The 26,483-nt window shown below is 38.4% G+C and overlaps 1 protein-coding gene across 1 annotated transcript; it reads right to left on the minus strand.

The window, feature by feature from the left end:
* Window positions 1-22,144: 22,144 nt before the first annotated feature.
* Window positions 22,145-23,283, minus strand: LOC136220570 (gibberellin 2-beta-dioxygenase 1-like). The gene has a single exon (XM_066008387.1). The coding sequence runs from the start codon at window positions 23,147-23,149 to the stop codon at window positions 22,202-22,204; it is 948 nt and encodes a 315-aa protein (XP_065864459.1). The 5' UTR covers window positions 23,150-23,283; the 3' UTR covers window positions 22,145-22,201.
* Window positions 23,284-26,483: the final 3,200 nt, after the last annotated feature.

Raw genomic sequence — 26,483 nt, forward strand, 5'->3', positions numbered from 1 at the left:
ACCATATGAATCGTCTACAATAGGAGTTTCATCAACTGTCAGCTAGGAACTCAGCATATGCCACTTCTGCCGAAGTCCAACATCTCTTTCACCAACTTCACACTGAGCAAGAGAAAACAAATCACCAGCTTTCCACTTCCTCCCAATGCTCCATTGAGCAAATTTCTGAAGCTGTGCGTCTGCTGAACTTAAATAGGTAAGAGATGGCCACTGACGAGCTTAAAACGAACGAGATTCTGAAGTATTCTCGAGCAATCTACAACGATGTGCGCAAAATCCAGGGTCAACGTGAGTATTATGATTCATCTCTGCTAAAAATGTTTCATCAAGCTTTTGCAATACTCACTGACAACATGCACTGGATCGGCAAGTCTCAAGCCGCTGTTTTAAGCATGCTGAGTGCTGCGTCTATCGATATTCCTCGAACCATTATCGATGATGGCGTTCCAATCTTCGACGGAATAAATGAAAGCACGAAAAAGCTAAAGGCATTTTCTCAGCGTCTTACTCAAGCTGCCAATGACTCAATCTTCATTCCCAAACCTGATGATGGCAAAACGGGGGAGAAAGAACAAGCCCCAAGAACTCAGCAAGCATCAGTCAGTCAGCAACACAAGGGCAAGGGCAAACAAAAATAGCTTAACTTGTATTGTCTAGAATAGCTTTTGTTTTTGAACCCTTTTTATCTGTGTTCTTTTTGTATTGTGCTGACTTTAAACTTGAAACAAATTATATGCATCTTTATCATTTCACACTGACTACTCTTATGCGATGCCTACTTAAGTGTTTGATATAATTTGTTAAACCGCATCTTCATTAAATCAACTGTGCTTTACTGTCTATATCAATTGATGATATGTTTGCTGTGTTGATCATGCATGTTGACCACTTCTTATATGTCCACTTAACTAAAACTCATTGAACAAATTTTACTCAGCGCTCTCTGATATTTAAACCTTCCGCGTAAAACTGAGTTAAATAGAATATGTTCCATGAACTGACCTATCTCTGAAAACTGACCTTAGACTTACTCAATTAAACCTTGAAATGTTTAGAGTAAAACTAAGTCGGTAGCTCAACCCTTACGGGGGAGTTATTTGATAAAATAGGTCAACTATCATGGGAGAGCTCAACACTGAGTTCTTCGACTGAATATTTTTGCCAACATCAAAATGGGGGAGTTTGTTGAAACACCTTTCCACATGATTTTGATTTGACAAAATTATTTAAGTTATGATAAAAATATTCTAACACATTAAATTTATAATGCTTGGATTTATTTACACTAATGTGTTTGTTCAATGTTGAGTTTAATTGTGTATAAGACATTGAGATTAAAAAGCCCAAAGGCCCATAAAGTGGAAGTCAAGCCCAAGTCAACACATCAACACCATTCGGCTTAGAAGTTCAAAACGAAGCCGTATCAACCAAAACGATGACTCAGCAAGAGAAGGATCGAGAAGCCTTCGTGGCAAAAGCTTCAAGACGAAGCTGCTGAGTTGGATGACAAAGCAGTCTGGACAGCGGCAGAGAATGTTCAACTTCCAGTCAAAGTATTTCTACTTTGGGAAAAGATCAGAAGGCGCAGAAAGCTGTCTCGTGGACTTTTCCTTAAATGTCGAAACATTCTGCCGAAGACTGACGAAGACAGAAGATGCAAGGATTCTATTGGCCAACGACGCTGAGCACGCCCAGAGTGACAACGACAGGAAGCCGTTTCCCTCCAACGGTTATTTCGAAATTTGAAATGACCAGGTGCCTCAAGTGTCACTATATAAAGGCCATCGATATGCTTCAATCAATACAGAACTTCAAGTTGTCAAAACGCTGACCAATTTCATACTCGAAGATTCTGTGAGAAAAGCAAAGCAAATACCTTACACCAATTTCCATATTATTGTGTAAAAGTCTAGAGTGATTTCCAATCATCTAAAGTGTCTTAGCAATTGTTGTTTAGGACAATCTAATTATCATTTCTAGAAGTATAGAAAGGAGAGGCTGAGTACTCGGTTATATTACTCAGCGGTAGAATAGGAGTGAGTAGAGGTATAAAGGAAGGTACTCTTGTTATACTCAGCTTCTAGTTGTAAAAGGTTTGGTGCTCTATCTTTAAAGAGCTTAGTAGAAAATTCGAAAGCTCGGAACGTGTTCCGGGGACAGGACGTAGGCATAGAGGCCGAACCTGGATAAATCTGCTGAGTAATATCTCTCTAACCTTTAAACTCCTTTGATATATTTTGCTTGCTCGAAAACTGACTAAGTAAAGAGGTCACGCTGAGTTGTGTGCATTGAGTATCTGAGTTCAGGAATAGACTCAAGTGCTATCTCCTAACTCAAGGAAAGAAGCTAACTTAGTCACAAGTTGACTAAGCTGGTGTCTTAAATTAACTCAGCGCGCTGTGTAATCATTTTCATTGTAAAAGAAGTCAGCCTTAACGTACCAAAATTTTAAATAGTTCCTATCCCCCCCCTTGGAACTAACTTGTTACGTTATAAGGTACCAACACTTCTAACTCACAAAATATCAATGAAGAATTTTGAAGCCAAAGAGAAGTCAGAAGACAAGAAACAGAAGTCTATAGTGCTTAAAGCCGATTCTTCAGAAGACAGCACCACTAATGACAAAGAGATGGCAATGTTCACTCGTAAGATGAAACATATGTTTCGAAAGAGTGATTAGTAAAAAAAGCCAGACAAAAGGTCTGAGAGACTAAGAAAAGAACAAGGTGAAAGCAAATCTCAGAAGGAGTCTTCCAAACCAATCACTTGTTTTGAATGCCACCAACCTAGACACATCAAATCCAACCGTCCAACTCTAAAGAAGGACAAAAAGTCTGGGAAGAAGGAAATGATAGCCACGTGGAGTGATAGCGATGAGTTTTCCTCCTCAGAGCTGATGCTGCTAAGACAGCACACGTTTGCTTTATGGCTATGGAGATAGAAGAGAAGAGTGCAGATGAAGCAGAACCATCAATTGCCTCTGTGATGTCTATACACTTGTTAAAAAGTGTAATAAGAAGATCAGGGCACTCAATAGACGATGTGATGAGATTGAGGAAGTCAAACTCTCTGACATTCGACATCTCCTTTAAGACAACACTAGGCAAGATGAGAATTTAAAAATCATACATAAGTTTGTCTCTAAAGATCAGAAGGAATCTAAAAACCTTCAGAATGATATCACATCGATTTAGAGTCACTTAACTCCGAATCAATATAGCCACCATCGTTAGTACTATGGAAGTAACTCTTCTAGTAGGAAATGATGGAAACCACAGAAGAATGTCCAATGTGACTTCTGTGGAAAATATGGCCACACCACTAAGGATTGTTGGCATAGAATTGGCTATACAAAACATGAAGATATCAAACCTGTCAGAACTAACCCTAGAGGACCCAAAAAGACTTGGGTACCTAAGAAACCTTGATATTGATATAGGTTGGCTTGACATGTGCACAGTAGTAAAAAATGTGGTATATTGACATTGTATGCTCAAGGCATATGACTGGTGCTGAAACTCAATTCATCACATTGAACGTAAAAGAGGTGGGATTGTAAGTTTTAAAGATGATAAGAAAGGAAGGATAGTAGGCTCTAGATCCATCGTAACCAACCCTGCTATTGATGAAGTCTCCATAGTCAGAGGTCTGAAGTTCCACCTACTGAGTGTGGCTCAACTCTGTGGCAAAGACAGAAAGGTTACTTTCGATGCCTCTAGATGTTAAATCATAAATAGTAAGACTAATTCTCTAATCCTTACTGCTCCTAGGATAGATAATGTTTTCATGTTGAACTTAGAAAACAAGGTTTTCAAAAGAAATCTGTCTTATCTTAAAGGAAGAAAAATAAAAAAACTTGAATTTTTTTTTATAAAGATGAAAAAAGGGTTTTCGAATTATAAAATTTTTAGAAGAAAGAAGAAAATTATTTGAAAATGTATCAACAGAAAAAAACACTCGGTCATAAAAAACAAATGAAAGATCACTACGCCAAAACCCCATTCAGACGACGGTTAAAAACCGTCGTCCCGCGAGATATAAATCTGTCACAGGGCTCGCTGCCGTCTATTGCACCTTCAGACGATGGTTAGGTTCTGTCATTTGAAGATGCTATACATGACATCAGCCTAGTTTCGTACTGTCATATGAACATTGTTACGATGCATCTTTTTATTTATTAATGTCACTTTTATTGGTATTCGCGGTGACAGTTTTTATAATAATTTATGTCATAGTAACTTGTATCAGATGGCATAGGTCTTAATCAATCATGTCAAGAGATTTATTTTAGATGATAGATTCTTTTAATTTAATGTCTTTTTATTGTTGTTTAGATGATATTTTTTTAAACGTAAATGTCACTCCTTGCCTTCTTCTTCGAATGATTCTGGAAATGAACAATAATTATCAAATGAACAAGAATTTCTGTATATCAATGATTTTAATTTTACTGGAGACTAATGCTCATAATCTGTTTACATTTGAACTACACAAATAACTGAATGAATGTAGGGTAAAAAAAATAAGCAATTAATGTACATCTCCAAATCTGTATATATAGTTAGAGGCGTGGTGGTGTTGATTGGAAAGCCAAATCCAACTTGAACTGAAGCATATCTAAGGCATCATCTCCTAGAATCCTCAAAGTCTTGATATCTGCAAAACCAATTGATGATGCTCATTAATTACATACCGTATACAGATAGACCTAACTAATCTCCTTTTACCCTTTCTCCATTCTGAGACCCTTCACTTACCCACCCACATTATAAATAGGAAGCGTTTACCAATTCTCAATAGTCACCCAGGGCAACCTAACACTATACTTACAGTTTGTTATTTCGAGCATGGATAGAAGGAACCTCTGTCGTAATGTTGAGTTTCAGATTGACCAACTCGGATATGAAGCACCTAGGTGGCTTGTCAATATACATGGTCCTGACCGGCAGCAATGGACTACCGTGATGAATGGCCCTCCAAACACCCCTTATGAAGGAGGTGTATTCATAGTCAAAATGGACTTCCCTGTCGATTTCCCCTCCACACCTCCAGTTGTAAGAACATGCATAAACTTGTTAACACACATAAATCAGTTCATATCTTTGTAAATACACTCATGATATTACTATTGTTCGCAGGTCATATTCAGGACCAAAATTTACCATCCTAATATCGGTCCCTTGGGGCATGTTTCTATGCCCCAGCTACTTGATCGCCCTGCCCATAGTATTGCCACGGTAAGATGTAAATCTATGTATTTTTTACCCGTAAATGTATCTATTCATGTTTGGGGTCTAGTTTATCTACTCATGTTTGGGGTCTAATTTAATTTATCTATGCATTTTATAGCTGATGTGGAATATTTATGGACTGCTGGTAGAGCCCTTCATTGAGGGGCCATTTCCTGGCCGAGAGCGAATTGTTGAACGATACATCAGCAACAGGACAGGTTACGTAGCAACTTCCAGGAGATGGACTGAAGAGCATGCAGTGGATATATGATGTGCAAATAGCAAGCAAGGGGGGCATTATGATGTGACGTGCGAATATCGTACAAGGGGGGGGGGGACGTGATGTGCGAATAGCAAGGAAATTTGGATGTTGGGCAACTATTGAGTTAGATGGTGTGGACTACTGGATGGGCATAGAGCCAATCTTGAAGAACAGAATGATTACTGATTACAAATGTACTTGGTAATCAATCTGATCTTCAATATTGGCTCCATGCCCCTCCAGTATTCGACGTCATTTAACTCTAATGGTTCCACATCATCCCGATATCCTTGTTTACCATCTGCACATTCTTGAAGAAAGGAGATTTGGATGCCAAAGAAACACTGAGCTGGTGTGGACTACTGGATGGGCATAGAGCCATTCTTGAAGAACAGAATGATTACTGATTACAAATGTACTTGGTAATCAATCTAATCTTCAATATTGGCTCCATGCCCCTCCAGTACTCCACTTCATCCACCCAGCTCCAGTGTTTCTTTAGCATCAAAATCTCCTTTCTAATCGCGCATCACGCCCCCCTTGTACGCTATTCGCACATCACATCATAATGCACCCCTTGCACGCTATCCTTTTTTTATAGGCAATACAAAGTAGACAACTTATTCAAGTAGACATATATATGTATATTCAAGTGGATCATAACATGCTATAACAAAGTAGTCAACTTATTCGTTTATGTCTATTAAATTGAATCAGTTATACTTCCTAACACATAACATGCTAAATTGATATGAAACATATGTCTATTCCTGAATTAGTTACTTCATAAACAGAACATAAAACAAGACAACATGCTTCATGCATAGACACATAACACATAACATGCTAAATTGACATGAAACATATGTCTCATAAGCATAACTCATGTTAAAATAGTATCAAGTTCATAACTTATGCTGATAGCATCGAAAACCCATCAACATCCTGAATGGTTTCAATCAGATAACAAGCCAAGTGGAAGGTATATTGTAAACTTATCTCATCACCATCCTGAATGGTTTCATAACATTTTCAGCTTTAAGAGTATGCCTAACATGTTATAACAAATAGACAACTTATTCATGCATGTCTAAAACTTGTTCTCATAGCATCATAAAGCCACCACTATGTACCTGCCACTTGAACTGTACAGTTCATGATGAAGTTAGCATGGTGATGAAGTGTATGATACTGTCACCACAAGCTTAGTCATAAACTTGTGTTGTTAGAATCATACAACTTCATCACCATGTTAAACACATTTCCATAAGCATAACAAGCCAAGTGACATGATACATAGTAATGGAGATTTAGGAGTATGTTGGGGTTTAGTGTCCTATAGACAATTGTTCTAGGATACAAACTTAATGTAAATGAATTGTTCTTTATATCATTTGTTTTAATGAGATATATGTTTTATAACTATATAAAGGCAACCCCTTTTTAAGCACTAAATAAAGTCTAATAAAAGGAAATCCGTAAGTTTATTTAAAGTGATTATAAAGTGTTCATACAAGCATGAAGTGAGACAAAACTTTATAATAAACTAATAAACTTAAAACCACCCCAAGTCAAGTGATATGTTTAGGATTGATATATCACTGTTGACACTTGCATGTAACAATGTCTTCTGTCCGACAGAAAGCTGATCTCACAAGCTTCATATATACAGATATCTGGACAGTTACATGGATCCGATGAAAAGTAGTTCATTAGGATTGGGGATCCGATTTGAGATAACAGGATGGGTAGATTCATCCTTGTCACTTGTTCATCTCATTGGTATTAATAGGTATAACTAATCCTCAGACTCAAAGGAATATTAATTGGTATTCTGGATTACGGAATGTGACGCTTTAACTCTGGTGTAACACGATCCTTAACAGAGATGACTCTGGGGTGTGAACAGTAGACGTTGGGTATCACAGGAAGTGATTGCGGGATCGTTATATATTGGATTGAGCATTTATCACTCCCGATAAATGGGAGATACATCCAAGGATCGCTTGTGGAAGACTCGACTCTAAATCCTTGCAAGGTGATAGCTTAAGACTTGAAATACAGATTTCACTTAACCTATCTATTTGAGTTGACTCGGCCTGTACAAGTAAAACGAACGTCTCGCTATATGTGACTTGACATCATCCATAGTCATAAGATTCAGTTCAAGGATGTAATTGATAAAGGATCGAATTATACTGTAACTAATACGGAAAGGTTAGCGACAGAATCAACCTGTCTTCTTATGGCTCTGGGGGAATGATTACGGACTTGCTAATCACATACTCTGTACATCATTCCGTTATGCAAAGATTAAATATAATTCTTTAAAAATTATTTAATAACGTTGCATACGGCTAGAAGCAATAAGAACCTAATGGGTCACACATAAGACTTGGAACATAAAAGAGAGATAGATGTTAATTAATTGATGGAAGCCCAATTGAGCCCAATAAGGCCCATGGACCATAGGGGGTCGAAATTCATGTATTAAAATACATGAATAATTAATTTGATTTTATTAATTCTAATTCTCTTTTTCAGATCTGTCTTCTCTCTCTCAGATCTGTTGTCATGGTGAAGAATTTTTATGAAGATTGAGAGTTTTGAGATCTATTCTCTTTTAGATCTTTCTCTCTCTTTTAGATCTATCTTCTCTTTTTCAGATCTGGCTTCTCTCTCTCAGATCTGTTGTCATGGTGAAGAATTTTTATGAAGATGGAGAATTTTGAGATCTATCTTCTCTCTCTCAGATCTATTTCTCTCTTTTAGATCTATCTCCTCTCTTTCAGATCTCTCTTCTCTCTCTAAAACACAGGATCAATTTTATAACTCAATTTTCTCTCTCTCTCTCTCTCTCAATTAGTTATAACTAAATTAACTATAACTAATAGTAGAATTTAAGAAAAGTAAATCTCTCTCTCTCTCTCGGCGATGACCAAGGCGATCGTGAAGGTTAAGGGGGATGGGTCGGTGAAGGCAGGCGGCTGGCCTGTGTCGGATCTGGTGGTGGCGGGGCGCGGGCGGGGCAATGGCTCCTGGATCGATGAGGCGTGGGCGGCGGCGGATGATGGGAGATCCGAGGGATCTCCTCGGGGGAGGAGGCGGAGCAGCGGGATTCGGAGGGATCGGTCGAGGGATAGGAGTAGATCGGAGTGGGTGGATGGTGGGGAGGCAGATTCGGCGGTTTCGACGGGGGGTGCTAGGGGTGCGTCGGTGCCGTTGGGGGCTTCTAGGGATGCGGCGGCCGATCGGGGGCTGGAAGGTGTTGGTGCCGCGGCCGCGGCTTTGGACTCATTTTTCGCGGAGGGACGCGCGTATGATTCCGGAGTTAGAGGGCCGCTTCCGGTGCTTGGGCCACAGGGAGTACCGGCCGTCTCTCCCCAGCAGGATGAGCATGCCGTGCGACTTTCGTTGGCCGCACAGGCCGCGCAAGCCGCACAGACTACGCAAGCCGCTCAAGCGGAAGTTTTCGTGGATTTGGGAGGGCCCTCCTGGAGGGATAAGTTGCTAGGGGTGTCAGAGGAGGATCCCATGATGCAGGTGGATGCTTTTGAGAATGATTCCGGGGATTTTCTCTCTGATTCCGATTCTGAGGATGGAGAGCCTGATAACCCGCTGTGTCCTAGGATCCGGCTGTCCTCAGATGACAAGCGGGTCATGAGATCGAAGTGGAAATTGGCGTTAATCGTCACTGTGTTGGGGAAAAGGATCAGTTTCAATTATTTTGCCCAGAGAATCCAGGCTCAATGGGCAAAGAAAGGAAAGGTTACTATCACAGACCTTGAAAATGACTATTATGTCATTAAATTCACAAGGGCTGAGGATTTCAATGCTGTTGTGAATGGTGGTCCGTATATTATCTCCAATCATGTGTTGGCTCTAAGACCTTGGGTCCCAAATTTTGATCCCCATGATTGCTCTGTTAACAGGATCCTTACTTGGGTTAGGTTCCCGGGCCTACCTCTTGAATACTACAGTGATAGGTTCCTGAACAAGATTGGTAGCCTTGTTGGGAAAGTCCACCATGTTGATAAGACTACCATTGGGGCAGTGAGAGGCAAGTTTGCCAGGGTCTGTATCGATATTGATCTCGCTAAGCCTCTTCTTTCTCAGTTCTGTACTCAAAACAAGGTCTATCATATTGAATATGAAGGTATACACAACATCTGCTATGAATGTGGTATGTTTGGCCATACCCTTGAGGGTTGTCCTAAGAGGAGGAAGGACGTGGAGGAGTTGGTGCAACCTATTATAGGCGAAGCTGAGAAGAGTCAAGGGGAAGTAAGGAGCTTTGGCCCATGGATGCTTGCCAAGAGGCCAGTGAGAAGGAAGCCACAGGCTAATGTTAATGCTAATCATTCACCAGATATCAGTACGAAGATGACTACTCTCCAGATTGCTCCTGAGATCAAGGTCAGACCCCCGGATATTAAGAAGGGGATTGAGACTGGAGTGGACTCAGCTTCGGGTTCCGGGTCAAGGTTCGGTGTTTTGTCTATGGAGGAAGATCAAGACTCGGATCCTTCTGATAAGCAGATTGATTTAAGCATGCCTGGTCTGGAGTCGGTAGAGCATGCCTCTAGTCTGGGTAATTCTATTAATCCTCTCTTTGTCTCTAATGCTTCTGCTAAAGGCAAAGAGATTCCCCAGTCTATCCTGTCAGCTGGGAAGGGTTTGAGTAGGGAGGCGAGTACTCTACATCCGCCTGTTGATGCTCCTATTGGTAAGACTATAGGAGTGAGTAAGTTAAACATGAAGAATCCCAAAGGGAAACCTAAAAAGAACCTTCATGGTTTGAATTCTTTGGATAAAAGGGGTCCTTCTGGGACCGCCTCTAGGCTCTCCGGAGCCCCAAACAAATACCTGATCTAGGGTTTGGGCCTGCGTCTGTAGTCTCCCCCTCTGATGGACTTCTTCGTTTGGAATGTTAGAGGTGCGGCGAGCAAGGCTACCCGCATTCATGTCAATGATCTCATTAAACAGTTTAACCCTTCCTGCTTTGTCCTTCTTGAGACCAAGGTTAGTGGAGCCAAAGCAGATGAGGTGGTTAGAAAGTTTAAGAATTGGAATTGCGTCAGGTCGGAGGCTACTGGCCGGGCAGGGGGGATTTGGCTCTTTTGGAAGCCAGGTCAAGTCAATATTGATATTGTTACTATGGACAGTCAATTCATCCATAGTAAGGTGTGTTACCCGGGTAATAAACCCTTCTTTATTACCTTCGTCTATGCTGATCCTGTTTCGACTAACCGAAGAAGGCTGTGGGAGATCCTTCATTCTTTTAGCTCTAACATGGTGGAGGCGTGGTTGGTTGCCGGGGATTTTAATGACATTGCCCTCTTGAGTGATCAGAGAGGAGGGGGTAATCATTATGTGAACCGGTGTCTTAATCATAAGCAAAGTATGGATATGTGCGGGCTTTCGGACCTGGGTGCTGCTGGCCACAAATTTACTTGGAAAAGGAATAGTGTGTTTGTTAGGTTGGATAAGGTGTACGCTAATGTTGCAGCGATTTATAGGTTTTCTGAGGTCAAGGTACTTAATCTCCCTTTCCGTCACTCAGACCATTGCCCTATCCTCATTAATTTGGTCAAAGGAAATCGGCTGAAAGGTAATAGACCTTTTAGGTATCTGGTGGCTTGGGAGTCTCACCCCGAGTTTAAGGATTTCGTTAAAAGCAATTGGCATCCCCACTCTGATGTTCTCCTCGCTACTGAGGAATTCAGGAGGAATGTGGCTGTTTGGAATAAAAATACTTTTGGTCATATTATTAGGAGGAAGAACAAACTCTTGAGGAGAATGGAAGGTGTTCAGCGTTGCTTGGAGGTTCGTTTTGATCATAGCCTGAATGGTCACCTTAGAGCTCTTCAGAACGAGTTGGAAGCTGTGCTTAGACAGGAAGAGCTTCTGTGGTTCCAGAAATCTAGGAAGGCTTGGATTCAAGACGGGGACCGGAATACCAGGTTTTTCCACCTCTCAACGATCATTAGGAGACAGCGAAATAGGATCGAGGCTATTAAAGACGCCAGTGGTGAGTGGATTTTTGAGGAGGAGGACATTCGGCGCCTTGCCCTTGATTTCTACAAGGACCTGTTCAGAGAGGAAGCTGTGGACCTTGAGAGTGCCCACTCTGGCATTTCCTTTCCTCGTTTGGGGGAGGATGCTATTAATAATGCTTTCCATCCCATTGAGCTTAAAGAGATTGATCTGGCCTTCTCCAGCATCGGTTCCACTAAGGCTCCTGGTATTGATGGTATCCCCGCTAGTTTCTATCATAAACACTGGGACACTGTTAAAGAGGGTATATACAGCTTTGTGTTAGGTGTCTTTGGTGGTTCGAACGATATCAGTTTGGTTAATAAAACCCTCATTGTCTTGATTCCTAAGGTTGCCAAGCCTTCTTCCTTTCTCCAGATGAGACCCATCAGTCTTTGTAATGTCTTGTATAAAGCTATTACTAAGATTGTGGCTAATAGAATCCGGAAGATCCTTCCGGATATTATCAGCCAAAATCAAGGGAGCTTTGTTCCTGGAAGACAATTGATGGATAACGTTGTTATTGCCCAGGAGGTTGTCCATTCTATGAAGATTAAGAAAGGCAAGAAAGGGATCGTGGCTCTCAAGCTGGATCTGGAGAAAGCCTATGATAGGTTGAACTGGAGCTTTCTTCTGGATAGTTTAGCCAAAGCTGGTATCCCGGAGAACTGGAGGAATTTGATTGGAAAGTGTATCTCCTCTCCTGTTTTCCAGGTTATGATCAATGGGGATATGTCGGATGAGTTCTCTCCATCCAGGGGTATTCGTCAAGGGGATCCTATGAGCCCCTTCCTTTTTGTTATTGCCATGGAAAGATTGTCTCACCTGATCCAAGAGGCGGTGAGCAAAGGGACTCTCCACCCTGTTTCCATCAACAGACATTGCCCCCCTGTTACCCATTTACTCTTTGCTGATGATGTCATGCTTTTTGTGGAGGGTAATGAGGAACAAATTAAGGCTGTGATGGATATCCTCGATTGCTTTTGTGAGGCTTCTGGCCAGAAGATTAACATCCATAAATCCCGTATGCTTTGTTCCAAGAATATGGATAATAGCTTGTGTAGAAGACTGAGTGAGATGTCTGGCATTCCCCTGACTCAATCGTTTGGGAAATACCTTGGGGTCCCTCTTCATAGTGACAGGGTGTCCAAAGCCTCTTTTAAAGATATTTTGGACAAATCTAACGGTTTGTGTGCTAGCTGGAAAGCTAATTCTCTTTCCCTTGCAGGTCGCCTTACTTTAATCCAGTCTATCAACTGCGCTGCTCCAAATCACATCATGCAAGCCTGTAAGCTCCCTGAGCCGGTCCTCAACGACCTTGATAAAATTAATCGGCGTTTTCTGTGGGGAGAGTCTGGGGATGGGAGGAAGATTCACCTGGTCCCTTGGAAGGAAGCCTGCCAGCCTAAGAGAAGGGGGGGGGGGTCTTGGTATAAGGCAAGCTAAGGACAATAATAAAGTCCTGTTAATGAAGCTTCTTTGGAGAATGTGGCAATCCCCCTCCTCCCTTTGGGTTCGTCTTCTGTGCGGCAAGTATAGGAAAGATAGAATCTTTGGTGGCCCGAAGGAGAGGGTTGTCAGCTGTTCCTTCCTCTGGAAAGGGCTTAGTGCTGTTTTTGCTGAGTTCTGTACGGGGATTGGCTTGGAGGTGGGTAATGGGAGATCCATTAGTTTCTGGTATGACACCTGGATTGGTGACAAACCGTTGATTGAGGTGTGCATCGCCCCTCCGCCGAATGATCTCCTCTCCTGGAGAATTGCTGATGTGGTGGACTCGGAGGGAGACTGGATCTGGTCTAAGTTCGACTCCTTTCTTAGCCTGGAGACCCTCCTTAATATTAGAGGTGTGAAGATTAGTAATCAGGAGGAGGATAAGGACAGACACTGCTGGGCCTTGACTAATAATGGTTCTTATTCTTGCAAATCGGCCTATGAAGCTTTTACCCCTAATAGGGCTGATCCTCCTTTGGAAATTTGGAATTCCATTTGGGCCCTCAAAGTCCCCTACCGCATTAGGAGTTTCCTATGGCTGGGAGTCAAAGACAGGCTCCTCACGAATGCAGATAGACACAGAAGGCACTTGGCTGTATCTGGTGCCTGTAGCAGATGCAACGACCATGTGGAAACATTGTGCCATGCTTTGAGGGATTGCCCGAATAGTAGAAAGGTTTGGGAAGGGGTCCTTCCTCACCACATCCTTCCTTCCTTTATGGGGTTCTCTGATATTGACTGGTTCTCTGAAGGCGTTAATGGGAATTTATTGGCCAGTATGGAGCACGGGGCTATTCTCTTCGCTATTATTTGTCACCAAATGTGGAAATGGAGGAATGAAGAGTTATTTGCTGAGAAGACTGTCTTTATTCCTGACCTCCAGTTTTACTTCTCGAAAAAACTCTCTGTTATTACAAAGAGTTTTGAAGGAGAGCCCCTGGTTCACCCCTCCCCGGTTAAAGAGGTCCAGTTAGTTGGTTGGAGGAAGCCCAGGGAAGGGGTTGTCAAGTTGAATACGGATGGCTCTTGCCTTAGTAATGGCAGAATTGCTGCTGGTGGAGTTCTTCGGGATGCTGGTGGCGCCTGGCTGGCTGGGTTTACCCATAACTTAGGTACGGGCTCCTCCTTTACTGCAGAGCTCTGGGGGATCTTGTCTGGCATTAAACTCGCCATTCGCATGGGTGTTAAAAGACTTTCGGTGGAGTCTGACAATTTGGAGGCTATCAACAGGATTTCGGATAGACAGGCTATTTGTCTTAAGAGTCAGAATCTCATTAAAGCCATCTTGAGGCTTCGTCCTGCCTTCGATTCTCTTACCTTCTCCCATATTTATAGGGAGCAAAACCGCGTGGCGGATCGCTTGGCAGCTGCTGGGCATGGGGGGATGTTAGGTGTTTCTACCCTTTCCGTTCCTCCTTCTTTTCTGTTACCTTCTCTTCTTGAGGATAGGATTGGGGTCAGTCTTCCTAGACTGATCCCGGGTTAGGTTTTTGTTTGTTTGTTTTTTTTTCTTCCCTTCTTACCAAAAAAAAAAATTAAATTAATTAAGAGATAAATAAGTTAGGAGTTTTAATTAGATTATAATACTCCTATTATTATCCAATAAGGTTATTATTATTATCCTTAATATATTAGATATATAATGAGATAATAATTAGGAATTCTATTCCGAATTGAATTCCTATTCAGTAACCTAATTCTATCTAACTAGGGATTAGATACAAGAGATTATAAATAACCCATCCCTTAGGATTTTCGAAATCCAAGTGTGCAAACCCTAGAGAGATTTTCGAAATCCACCCTAGTGTAAGAGAGAGAAAATTCGACCCCTAGTTCGAGGACGAGATTTCTCTACGGCTTCCTTCCGATCAATTGATTTCATCTATTTCTTTTATCCTTGATCTTGTGTTGATTAATTAGAGGCAATCTACTTTGGTTGCTATTCAACGGTTGATTCTAAATTAATCTTCCCGTGTTTTATTTCATGTTTGGGAACTCGGAGAAGAGTTGTGGGCACTTCATTAACAACGGTAGATTGATCATCAAAAGGTAATTCTTCTTATCCCTCTTTATATGAAATAACGATTAACGGATCCTAGGGTTAATGGAAATAGGTTAAAAATTTTATATTTCCGCTGCTATACCTTAGCCTAATTTCCAACAGAGTATGCCTAACATGCTATAACAGGTAGACAACTTATTCAAGCAGACATGTATATTCAAGTGAACATGCTATAACAAGCATACAACTTATTCCTTACTTATAATCATAGGTCATGTTCAAATAAAAAAGAGAATGGTGATATCTTATCATTTGCAAGCCATATCAGTACATGCAATTAGCCTAAATTTACCCTTTAATACATGCTTCATAAACGAATTGTATTCAGAATCCTTACTTATCATTTCAAATAAAAATGAGCCAGTTGAGTTCATAACATTTTCAGCTTTAAGAGTATGCCTAACATGCTATAACAAGTAGACAACTTATTCAAGTAGACATGTATATTCAAGTGAACATGCTATAACAAGTAGACAACTTATTCGTGTATGTCTATTCCTTACTTATTCAAGACAACTTATTCCTTACTTATCATCATAGGTCATGTTCAAATAAAAAAGAGTATGGTGATATCTTATCATTTGCAAGAGATATCAGTACATGCAATTAGCCTAAATTTACCTTTTAATACATGCTTTATACATGCTCAATGACCCTTTTACAATGTTCCTCTAATACTTGATGCATGATTAATAAGCTACATGCCCAAATGAACAATCGTACACATACTCATACAGAACCTCAAACATAAACATCAACAGAACATCATACATAAACATGTTTCATACACATACACATACTCAATCACTTCTAGCAGTATAACTCATAGGTGTAAGAGTTGTGCCAATCTCAATGAACATTCAAAGCTTTAGAGTATGCCTAATCAGTCACATGCTTAATGATCATTCATACATAAACTCTATGAGTCTTACCTTCCTAAACAGTTATATCTAACCAATCAGTTCATACCAATCATTTCATCATCACCCAAAACATCATACATATATGTAATCGTTCAGTTCAAACCCACATAACAATATATATACTAAATCAGGCTAGTTTCCTAAATCAATGAGTTCTAGGTTCCAAAACAGTACATCAAACATACACAAGCACTTCTAAAGGCATGACCAATCAGTTCAAACCAACTTAACATTAATATATATTCAGTAAGTTAAAGAAATCTTCCCATATGCTAAAGGCATGAACCGATTGACAATCTCTTCAGTCAGCCTTCGCATGTAGCATTCTTACTATCCCTGCAAATATTATGTTCAAATAAAAAGAAATCAGAACATCTTCAGCAACCGACAATGTATTGCCCTAGGTTAAAAAAAGATAATGACCCAAGAATTTCACCGGTGAATCTAACAATGAATACAATAAAATCAGTATCTAAGCGAGAGATCTAACCCTTTAAATCATAGCTCTGAAAATCAATAGATCCTTATTCCAGCTGCTGAAATCGACATACACAAAAGTAAATCGGATGAGGAAAAGAGAGAGTAAGGAACAATGAAAATCAATAGATACTTACCAGTACCGTGTTTATAGCTCACCCAGTGATTGCATGTTCAAATCAGCCATGGCGATAGAGAGGGATGAGAGGGATGAAGCTCTTGCGTAACCTAAACTGGGGTTTGGGATTAGAGAGAGGGTTTATATATCAGCTGATATTTCAGTCAAAACAAGAGTGCCTAAAATTTGGAGATTGACCGCGTAAGTGAAATTTCATTTGCCACTTTTTTGTTTTCGGCAAACAATGACATTCATTTATTAGAAGTGTCATCTGTTGAGTAAGTGAAATTTAACGAAAACGCGCGTTTTATTTGGATGACATGATTATGTAATCGTAATATCATCTGAGAATCGAGCGTATTTTTTATTTCGGTTTCAGATGACATACAGTTAAAATACTGTCACAAAAAAATATTCAGACGACACGAAAACAAATGTCTGTCATGTATTTTGTGTCATGTGAAAGGAAAAATGGCATAGTGGATCTTTCTACTAGAAGAAAGATAATTCGAAATCAAATAGAAAAAATTACAAAAGAAAAAAAAAATTAGAACCTTAGAAGTAAATATTAGTCCTAACAAAATAAAAAAAAAGTTATAATGCTAAAATATTAAAATCATCAACCAATATTTTATACATATTAAAAAAATGCTCGATTAGCGCGTAAATTTTACTTTTTTATAAAATTTTGGATTGAAAAAATATACATAGATTTCTTTTTAGGTATCATTAATATTCCAAGGTTCAATGCACAACTTTTTCTTGAATCAATAAAAAAGATTATTACTAAATACATTTCCAATAATAAATCAACTAAAAAAAATTGAAAAAACAAATCAAAAAAAATTTCACTTTATTTCAATTATAAAAAAGTCAAGAGATATTGTTGTTATTAATAATAATTCACAGATTTTTTGTGCTATGGCACAGAAGACTTTGTCATGTGAGCATGGACCTTCTAGCCAAATTAGCAAGAAAACAATTAGTTGATGGATTGCCAACTCTGAAATTTGAAAAGAATCAATTGTGCAATGCTTGTCAAGCTGGAAAGCAAACTAGAAAATCTTTCAAAAGTAAAAATCTTGTGTCAACCAAATGTCCTGTAGAACTACTACACTTAGATCTTTTTGGGCCTGTACAACCTCTGATCTTGGGCGGAAGAAGATTCACACTTGTAATAATAGATGATTTTTCTCAGTATACATGGATCATCTTGCTCAGTAGCAAGGATAAAACATTCGAGACATTTTCAACCCTCTGTAAAAAAATTGAGAATGAAAAGGACTTGAAAATCACTCATATCAGAAATGATAATGGTGGAGATTTAAAAATCAAATGTTTGATGAATTTTGTGATACTAGAGGCATTGATCTTAACTTCTCTGCTCCGAGAACTCCTCAACGGAATGGGGTAGTTGAAAGGAAGAATAGAATGTTAGTTGAAATAGCTAGGACAATGCTGAGCGAAAATAAGCTTCCGAAGTATTTTTGGCGAGAAGTTGTTAACACTGCGTGTTACATTCTCAATAGGGATTTAGTTAGACCTATACCGAAGAAAACTCCCTATGAACTATGGAAAGGGCGAAAACCTAAGATAGAATACTTCCAAGATTTTGGTTGCAAATGCTTTATTTTAAATACGAAGGACAATCTTGCAAAATTTGATTCAAAGGCTGATGAACCATTTTTCTTGGCTACTCAATAAACAGCACAAGCTATAGAATTTTCAATAAAAGAACCCATATACTTGAAGAATCAGTACATGTGGAATTCGATGAGACTGACCCTGCATGTAAACTCAACAACAACAAAGATGATGAAGATTTAGCCTCAGTACCTACCGAGAACACTGATAAGGACGTTTTATCCCTATCTTTCAGGATAATTTATGGTTTATTCTTGAGCGAAATAATTAAGTTAGTATGTAATTTCATGTATATTTCAATAAATCAACGAGAAGTAATAAAACATGTATTTTTAGTTAATTTTAGTCATTTTGAATCTCGTTTTGTAATAAATAATAAAAATAAATAAATCAAGTAATCTCAGGTTCAATGGTTGCATTTTATAGGTTTAAGTAACACACACGAGATGCGAGAGACAGACACAGAACACAGAACACATTACATGACATATGAAAGGAACAAAATACTCTTCTAGAGACAACACGACGTGTCAAAAGTCAACACGACGTGTCACCTTAGGAAAGAATAATTCAGTAGAGACTGACAGTCAACTGACCATTGTGCCTCAAAGTCAACACGGTGTGTCAAAAGTCAACATAATGTGTGTAGACACTAGGGTTGGAGGACCTATGAAGAAAAATCTATCAATGATGGATCAGAATCAGTCAATCTGGATGAGCGATAAGTCGATAAAAATAAGCGAGAAACATTAAAAATTTATTCGAGTGAACGATTAAGACCGGTCCGATTAATTAAATTGAGACGACGATCAAATTGGCTCCTTGAAAAATTATAAAAAATCTTGTGGTTCGTGGGTTAACCCATCCCAAAAATCAATTCTTAAATTTTATTTTATTTTGGTTTTAATTGAAATCCCATTTTATTCATTTCTATTTTATTTTTATGGGTTAATACACATATTTGTCCCTGTATTATCACGAAAAAACAGATATGCCCTTACATCAAATAAACTCATAAAACTATCCCTGAATTTTCTACAAACCTGCAATTATACCCTAATCTAACAGACTTACTTATTTGGCATAAATGGTGTCATCCATATAAACACCACCTTCTTCTTCTTTCTCTCAAAATTCAAAAGCTTAGGAAGCCTTCATCCGTGGCAGCCATCTCATTCATTCTCCCTTCTTCCCTCACTTCATCTCCTACATTTCTCTCTTACTTTCATCTCTCATTCACTCTCTCCTAGACTCTACTAACTATCTCCCATGGTTTCTCACTCGTTTTCAGACCGAACGGAAATTGACTTGGCTATCAACTACCTCACAAGTACAATCCCTTCCACTATTTACAATATCTCAACTATCACAGTGTTTTCTATGACACAAAATCAATTGACTAGGAGTCTCCCAACAAACATGGGCCTCACCTTTCTTAATCTGCAATTGTTTACTATTAGCGAAAATCGATTCTATGGAAGTATTCCAGTTTCATTCGTAAATATTTCTCAGCTTGAAGTATTTGATGTCTTTGTGAATAATTTTGGAGGCCAAGTTCCAAATAATCTGGGATCTTTGAGGAGTCTCCAGATTCTGAATTTGAAAATCAATTTTCTGAGCAATGGCACGAGTCAAGATTTGAATTTCATAGCATGCATATTTGTCAAACCGCACCAGTCTAGAAGTATTATCTCTTGATCAAAACAATTTTGGAGGTGTACTCCCTCGCACCATAGGAAATTTGTCCACCGAGAATTAAATCTGGATGGCCATCAAATATCTGGAAGCATTCCAGAAAAGGTTAGGAATCTTGTTAATTTGTATACATTAGCCATGGAGGGTAACTATTTTTCTGGTAGCATTCCTTCTTCTTTTGGGAGGCTCGTAAAGCTGCAGATGTTGACTTTATTTAGAAACATGTTATCTGGAGAAATCCCATTATCCTTGGGTAATATCACTCAGTTATATGTACTTTATTTGGATGAGAACAATTTAGAAGGGATCATAAATAATTTAAGTATTTGGAATTGCCAAAATCTTCACCTTTTAAATATTTCCAACAGTCACTTTTTTTGGAAACATAACCAACCAGATTATCGGGCATCCTTGGGTAATATCACTCAGTTATATGTACTTTATTTGGATGAGAACAATTTAGAAGGGATCATAAATAATTTAAGTATTTGGAATTGCCAAAATCTTCACCTTTTAAATATTTCCAACAGTCACTTTTTTTGGAAACATAACCAACCAGATTATCGGGCATCCTTCTGTATTAATGAATTTAAAAGAGAAATGTAGGAGATGAAGTGAGGGAAGAAGGGAGAATGAATGAGATGGCTGCCATGGATGAAGATTTTCTAAGTTTTTGAATTTTGAGAGAAAGAAGAAGAATGTGGTGTTTATGGGGATGACACCGTTTATGCCAAATAAGTAAGTCTGTTAGATTAGGGTATAATTGCAGGTTTGTGGAAAATTCAGGGATAGTTTTGTCGGTTTATTTGATATAAGAGTATATCTATTTTTCCATGATAATACAGAGGCAGATATGTGTATTAACCCTATTTTTATTTTATGGGTACACGTGCAAGTGATGTCATGAGTGCAAATGGCCCTCAGGCTCCGTGCCTATAAATAGCACGGAGCCCGAGGCATAACGGACCATGAATTTTTACCTCCCGAACTGCTGCCGAATTTTCCGCACTCGAAATCGCACTAAAACAAACCGAAACACAACTAAACACTAACTAATCAACTGATTTGGATCTCTGTTACCCGATAAGGTAACAATCCGAGGACTAGACCCTTTTTATTTCATTTGTACTATTTTTATTTGTTAAATCAATTTCTGTTTTTATTTAATAAATTTTGGTGTTGTATTTAATTTAAAAACTTTGCTTTTATAATCCTAATACGAACTGTGACCCAATTTAGGGATAGTTCGGGATTAAACGTCGTAGATCTTTTATTTGGAAATGTTTTAGTTGATATTTAAAATAAAAAAAACCCTCATTTTATAATCCTATTACGAACTGTGACCTGATTTGGAATTAGTTCGGCATTAAATATTAAAATAAGTGAAGTTTGATCTCTTAATATGTTTTTATTTTAAACTAGGGATTAGTGAAATCTAGGGATGACAACGGATAGTGTACCCGCGGGTACCCGGCACTACCCGACCCTAATGAGACTACCCGTACCCTGTATAAAAGGGTATGAGATCAAAATAATTACCCGTTAGGGTAATGGGACGGGTATGGGAATACCCCCAGGGTACCTGGTACCCGTTACCCGTCATAATTCTTTTATATATTAAAAAAATTATTGTTTTTTAGATGTAATATTTGAGATTTTAAATCCCAACCTTTTGTTTTTCAACCATTGAGTGATACCACTAAGCTACTTATTCTTATTGATTAAGGTTCAATTTGTTCAATTATTAGATAAATGATTTATTAAATTTGTAATATTTTTTATTTTATTTATTGATTTTTAACGGGTAAGGGTGCCCGTGGGTACCCGCGAATTAAATGGGAAGGGTATGGGATGCAAAAATATACCCGTTAGGGTAATGGGACGGGTACGGGTAGTTAAAAAATAAACGGATAAGGGTTTGAGATTAGCACTGCCCGCGGATATCCTACCTGTTGCCATCCGTAGTGGAATCTTGTGACATTCGTTGGAAGTTGTCCCCTTAATACACCTTGACCGTCAAGTTAGAAATAAATAAAATAAGTAATGAAAGATGTTATAGAGAGTGAATTCTTCAAAAAGAGAAAAAAGAATGTGAGTTATGTGAGCTTAGGTGAGGTTGAGATGAGTTTGGATTCATATAAAGTATGAATTTGTATCTATACTCACATATGAATGAGTTTGGTTTCTATATATTGAATCCGTATGGAATAAACATCCTTCAAATTTGGATTCCGACAGTAGAGAAATTGTGATGAAATTGAATTACAAAGTGGATTGAAAAAGGCGAAGCCTATTATCAGCCAATCTAGAATTAAAAGCAGATTTCTTATACTCAAACCAAGTAAATTCTCTGTACAAGCTTTCTCCTTGTTCTCCCTTCATCAATGGTGCTATTTTCTCACTCAAAGGTGGTCCTCCGAAATATATCATTGATACTCGAGATTTGACGCTGTTGGCCACTACTCTATGTCTTACACTTTTGAACCTCCCATTCGTCATTACCTGTAATGAATCACCAACATTTATAAAGAAGGACTTGTGATCAGCTGGAACTGGTACCCAATTTTTATTCCCAACTGATATTTCCAATCCAGTAGTGTTATTTGATCTTAGCACTGATATTATTTGTGGGTCTGTGTGCTCTCCGAATCCAATCCTATTATTCACTTCTTCTGCTTCTGCGCATGGTGGATAATGATTTAGCCTGAACACCGAGTCACTCTCTTCATCCTTTAGAAATTTACTCAACACGTTTCTTGGCTGAATTCTTAATCCCTCTGCCATCATTTCCAGAATCTGACAAGCAAGATTTTGAACTGCTGATATGTAAGCATCTAAAACACCCCTTAAGTAGTTGTAGTTGTGGTTGTGAGAATTGGAATGTTGTTGATTGATGGTAAAAAGGAGGTATTCAACCCAACCCACATCCCCATTGTCTCCAATTCTTTTATTACCATAACCCAAAAAGGTTGCTTCTTGCTTCTCAGAAAGTGGTAAAGAGAAGAATTTGAGAGCTTCACTTTCCAATTGGGAAATGAAATCCATAGGGATTCCATGATTGATAACCTTGAAGAAACCAAACTCCTCACAGGCTTTAATAAGATGCTCTTTCGATTCGGGGTTGGAGAGGTCAATCTCAATTATGGGTATTCCATTTCCAGTTCCAGACAAGAACAAGTGTTCAGTTTCTGGCTTCGAAAGGACTACCATTTTCACTTTCTCTTCATTTTGATACAGTTACTACTTTCCTCATATTTATAGGACTCCAGGTTTTTTCTTTTTTATTTTCAATTTCGGCCCGCTTTGAGTAAACCAACTTCAAATGTAAATTTTGGCTTAATAAGAACACGCTATTTCTCCTCCATAATATATTTCTAGTAAAAATAATAATAATAATGCAACCGAATAGAAAGAAGAAAACTTAGATTTAGACACGAGGCGTGGCAAAACAAAGGCCAAGGACATGATCGATCCTCCACGCATAAGCTTCCCTAAACCCACACATATGATAGTAATAAGAGGACAAATGAGAAGTTGTACATACAATAATACGGGATATAATAATTTAAATAAATAAATGATAAATCAAATTAAATTATTTTTAAATATAAAAATTTGTTAAATTGTTTATACAATTTTAATTGATGGGGGAATGCTTTATTTATTTTTACAAAAAAAACCAATTATTTGTATATTTTGATAATTTTAATATATATATTTTCCGAAGGCTTTGATAGCCATAATTAAATATTTCTATAACCTTAAAGGGACAAGTAATGAACCCGAACTATCAATAAATAACTCAATAGATTTAGGTTTATCTTTTATAGTGCAAATCCGTTGAACAGTAGCAGAAGTAATCAACATTGGCTCCATCACCGATTTAGGAGGTTACTACATAAGAGGAGCAATCTTCGTGTTTCACGAACTAAGAGAGCACACCGGGGTGACAGCTACAGGGAGAGGGAACAGAGGAATTGCCTTTGTGCAGTATCTGATCTTTTGCCTAGGATAAACTACTATATTTGGTGTGTTAGGTCTAGCCTCCATATCTATTTATAGCTAGGCTAAACCTAAAGACCTAACCCTAACAGATCAGGTTACGGGTGGGCCACAAATGGATCGGTAAATAGGCCAGACTCGTTACTCCATTTATTCCTACATCTCCCACTCGCACGTAACGATCATTCATAGTCGCAAATAGTTCGTGCAACCGACATACAATCGAGAACTCAAATGATGTATACTCGTTCGAGATATACAACCTCCCGAATTACGTGTATAATTAAGAATTAATATGTTTTATCCTAGACTTCATATCGCATCCACTGTAACCATCATCATCTCAACAGTTTATCTATTTTCACAAGTGTGCACACATGCACAACTATTCGGATTCGTGAAACATGAAACTACAATATGTGAACTTGGTAAAGTCTTTTACTACGTTCTTTCCATAATAATTCATCTTACTTGCGCAGTTGGCTCATGTTTGTGCTAAATTAGCACCTGACTCTTGAGAGCATCCTTCTAAAATAGCCCAAATGAATTACTCTTCTTGAACTAGTTAAGGGTATCAAGGATAACGTTTCGAGAAAAAACTTGTTTTTCACGAAGAGAGTCTCACACTAGGAAAAAAGTGAGATTTCCCTTTTTCCATATCTTGGTCACAAAGCACACATGTATTATGGTGTTCAAATCCTTCAATCTAAAGGAAACACATGTCTGTGCTCAAAACAACACTATACAAAGGTTTCAGCTTCGATGTGCCATACCATTTAACCTTAGTCTCTCTCATGATAGGACTACCTTAAACTCTTTGTCTGACATGCTCAATTGCAAATAATAACATACAACATATACGTGTATTATAAGTTATTCAAATGATACTTTATTAAATTCAAAATACATGTGATAGCTCCCTATTTTATAGTGTTTTTAGGATTAATTTAGATTGTTTTAGTTTAGTCTTTAGTTAATTTAGATGTTAATTTGTAGTTTTTAGTTAAATTATGTATTTTCCTTTATTTATGGCGTTTTCGGTGTTTTCAGGGACTATTCGAGCATTTTCGAACCAGACTCAAGCCTTTTGGAGCATTTTTGGACTATTCAGGGACCGCCAGAGCACTTTTAGCATTCATCAGGGACCATTAGAACATCTTTCGAAAGCCCAAGGACCTAAACAGATAAAAGCCAAAGCAAAATCGCCCCAATTAGGACCTGTCTCGTCGAGACATTACCTGTCTCATCGAGACAGGCCCTCATCTGGTCGAGACACTCTTTGTCTCGACGAGGCGGGGAAAGGTGCATCAGCGCCTTCCCCTTGCTGAAATTCGCGGATTTGGGCCCTAAAGCCCATTAAAACATTATGTAAATGTCTTTTTCACCCTTGATGCATTAGGGTTTTCTCCCTAACTCTATAAATAGGGAGCTAATCCTAATATTTGATGAGACATTCATTCAATAATTCAGAGAGCCGCTAGGGCTTCCTCTTTCACAATGTAGACAATTAATTTTAGTTTTTTAGATTAGATTTCCAGCTTTCTAGCTAGGTTAGATTTATTTCAGTTTTTATTTCTTTTATTGAAGAACAATTGATGGAAGAAGCACTTCATCTTCTATTTTTGTAATCGGATCAGACAAACGGGTTCTAGATTTCTCTCTTTCCCTTTTATCTTTTACCTTTATATTTAATTGAAGCTTTTTTCCATTATTCCTATTGTCCTATTACTATGATTAGTTTGTCTATGAACTGATCCCCATCCAATCTGAGATGAGGATGAAATTGATTGTATGAATATGTATGATTAGGGATCTAGGGCCTTTGATTGGTCAGTTTATGCATGCTTAATGCCTTAAAATTGTCAGGAATATGATTATTGCTAGAATGAGACTCAATGACGATCAACTAGCCTGTTTTGTATATTTGATTGTGCCTAATGCCTATAAACTTGACAAAGATAGGATTATAGATAGATAAGAACCTGACTGTGGAATTATCTATGCTGAACCTGTGTAAACCTGGCCTCGCTAGAGACCACTAGGAGTGCGGCTTCGTGGCTGGGCTACGACTTTAGCCTTAGTTGCCAAAGAACTTAATGCTTTGCATGCCCTAAGTTATATGCCTAATCAAGCTGTTAGTTGAATGCATGTGAATAGGTTAGATGAATCTTGATCACTTTTGTCTTTCCTATTAGGGCAATTAACGTCAATCACTGGTAAAATATAAATCTGAACTCCCTAAACCCGTACATAGGATTTAATCAAAGGATTCTTCATCCTAGATTGTGTCATCCATTAATTCACCTTCTACCCTGTCAATTGTTCACTTTATTTTGTTATGTTATAGTTTTAATTCATTTAATTAGTTATTCAAAACCCAAACTATTATTCAACCCTCTAAACAATTAGATCACTCTAGGTAGATTTACTAATTATAATAAATAGTCTTTGTGGTTCGATATCGTGCTTAGCACAATATTACTTGTTGCGATAGGATAGAATTGTCCTATTAACTACTATATATTTTATGAGCATCAAGTTT

Source organism: Euphorbia lathyris, chromosome 2 (assembly GCF_963576675.1).
Source record: "Euphorbia lathyris chromosome 2, ddEupLath1.1, whole genome shotgun sequence".
NCBI classification, from domain to species: Eukaryota; Viridiplantae; Streptophyta; class Magnoliopsida; order Malpighiales; family Euphorbiaceae; genus Euphorbia; species Euphorbia lathyris.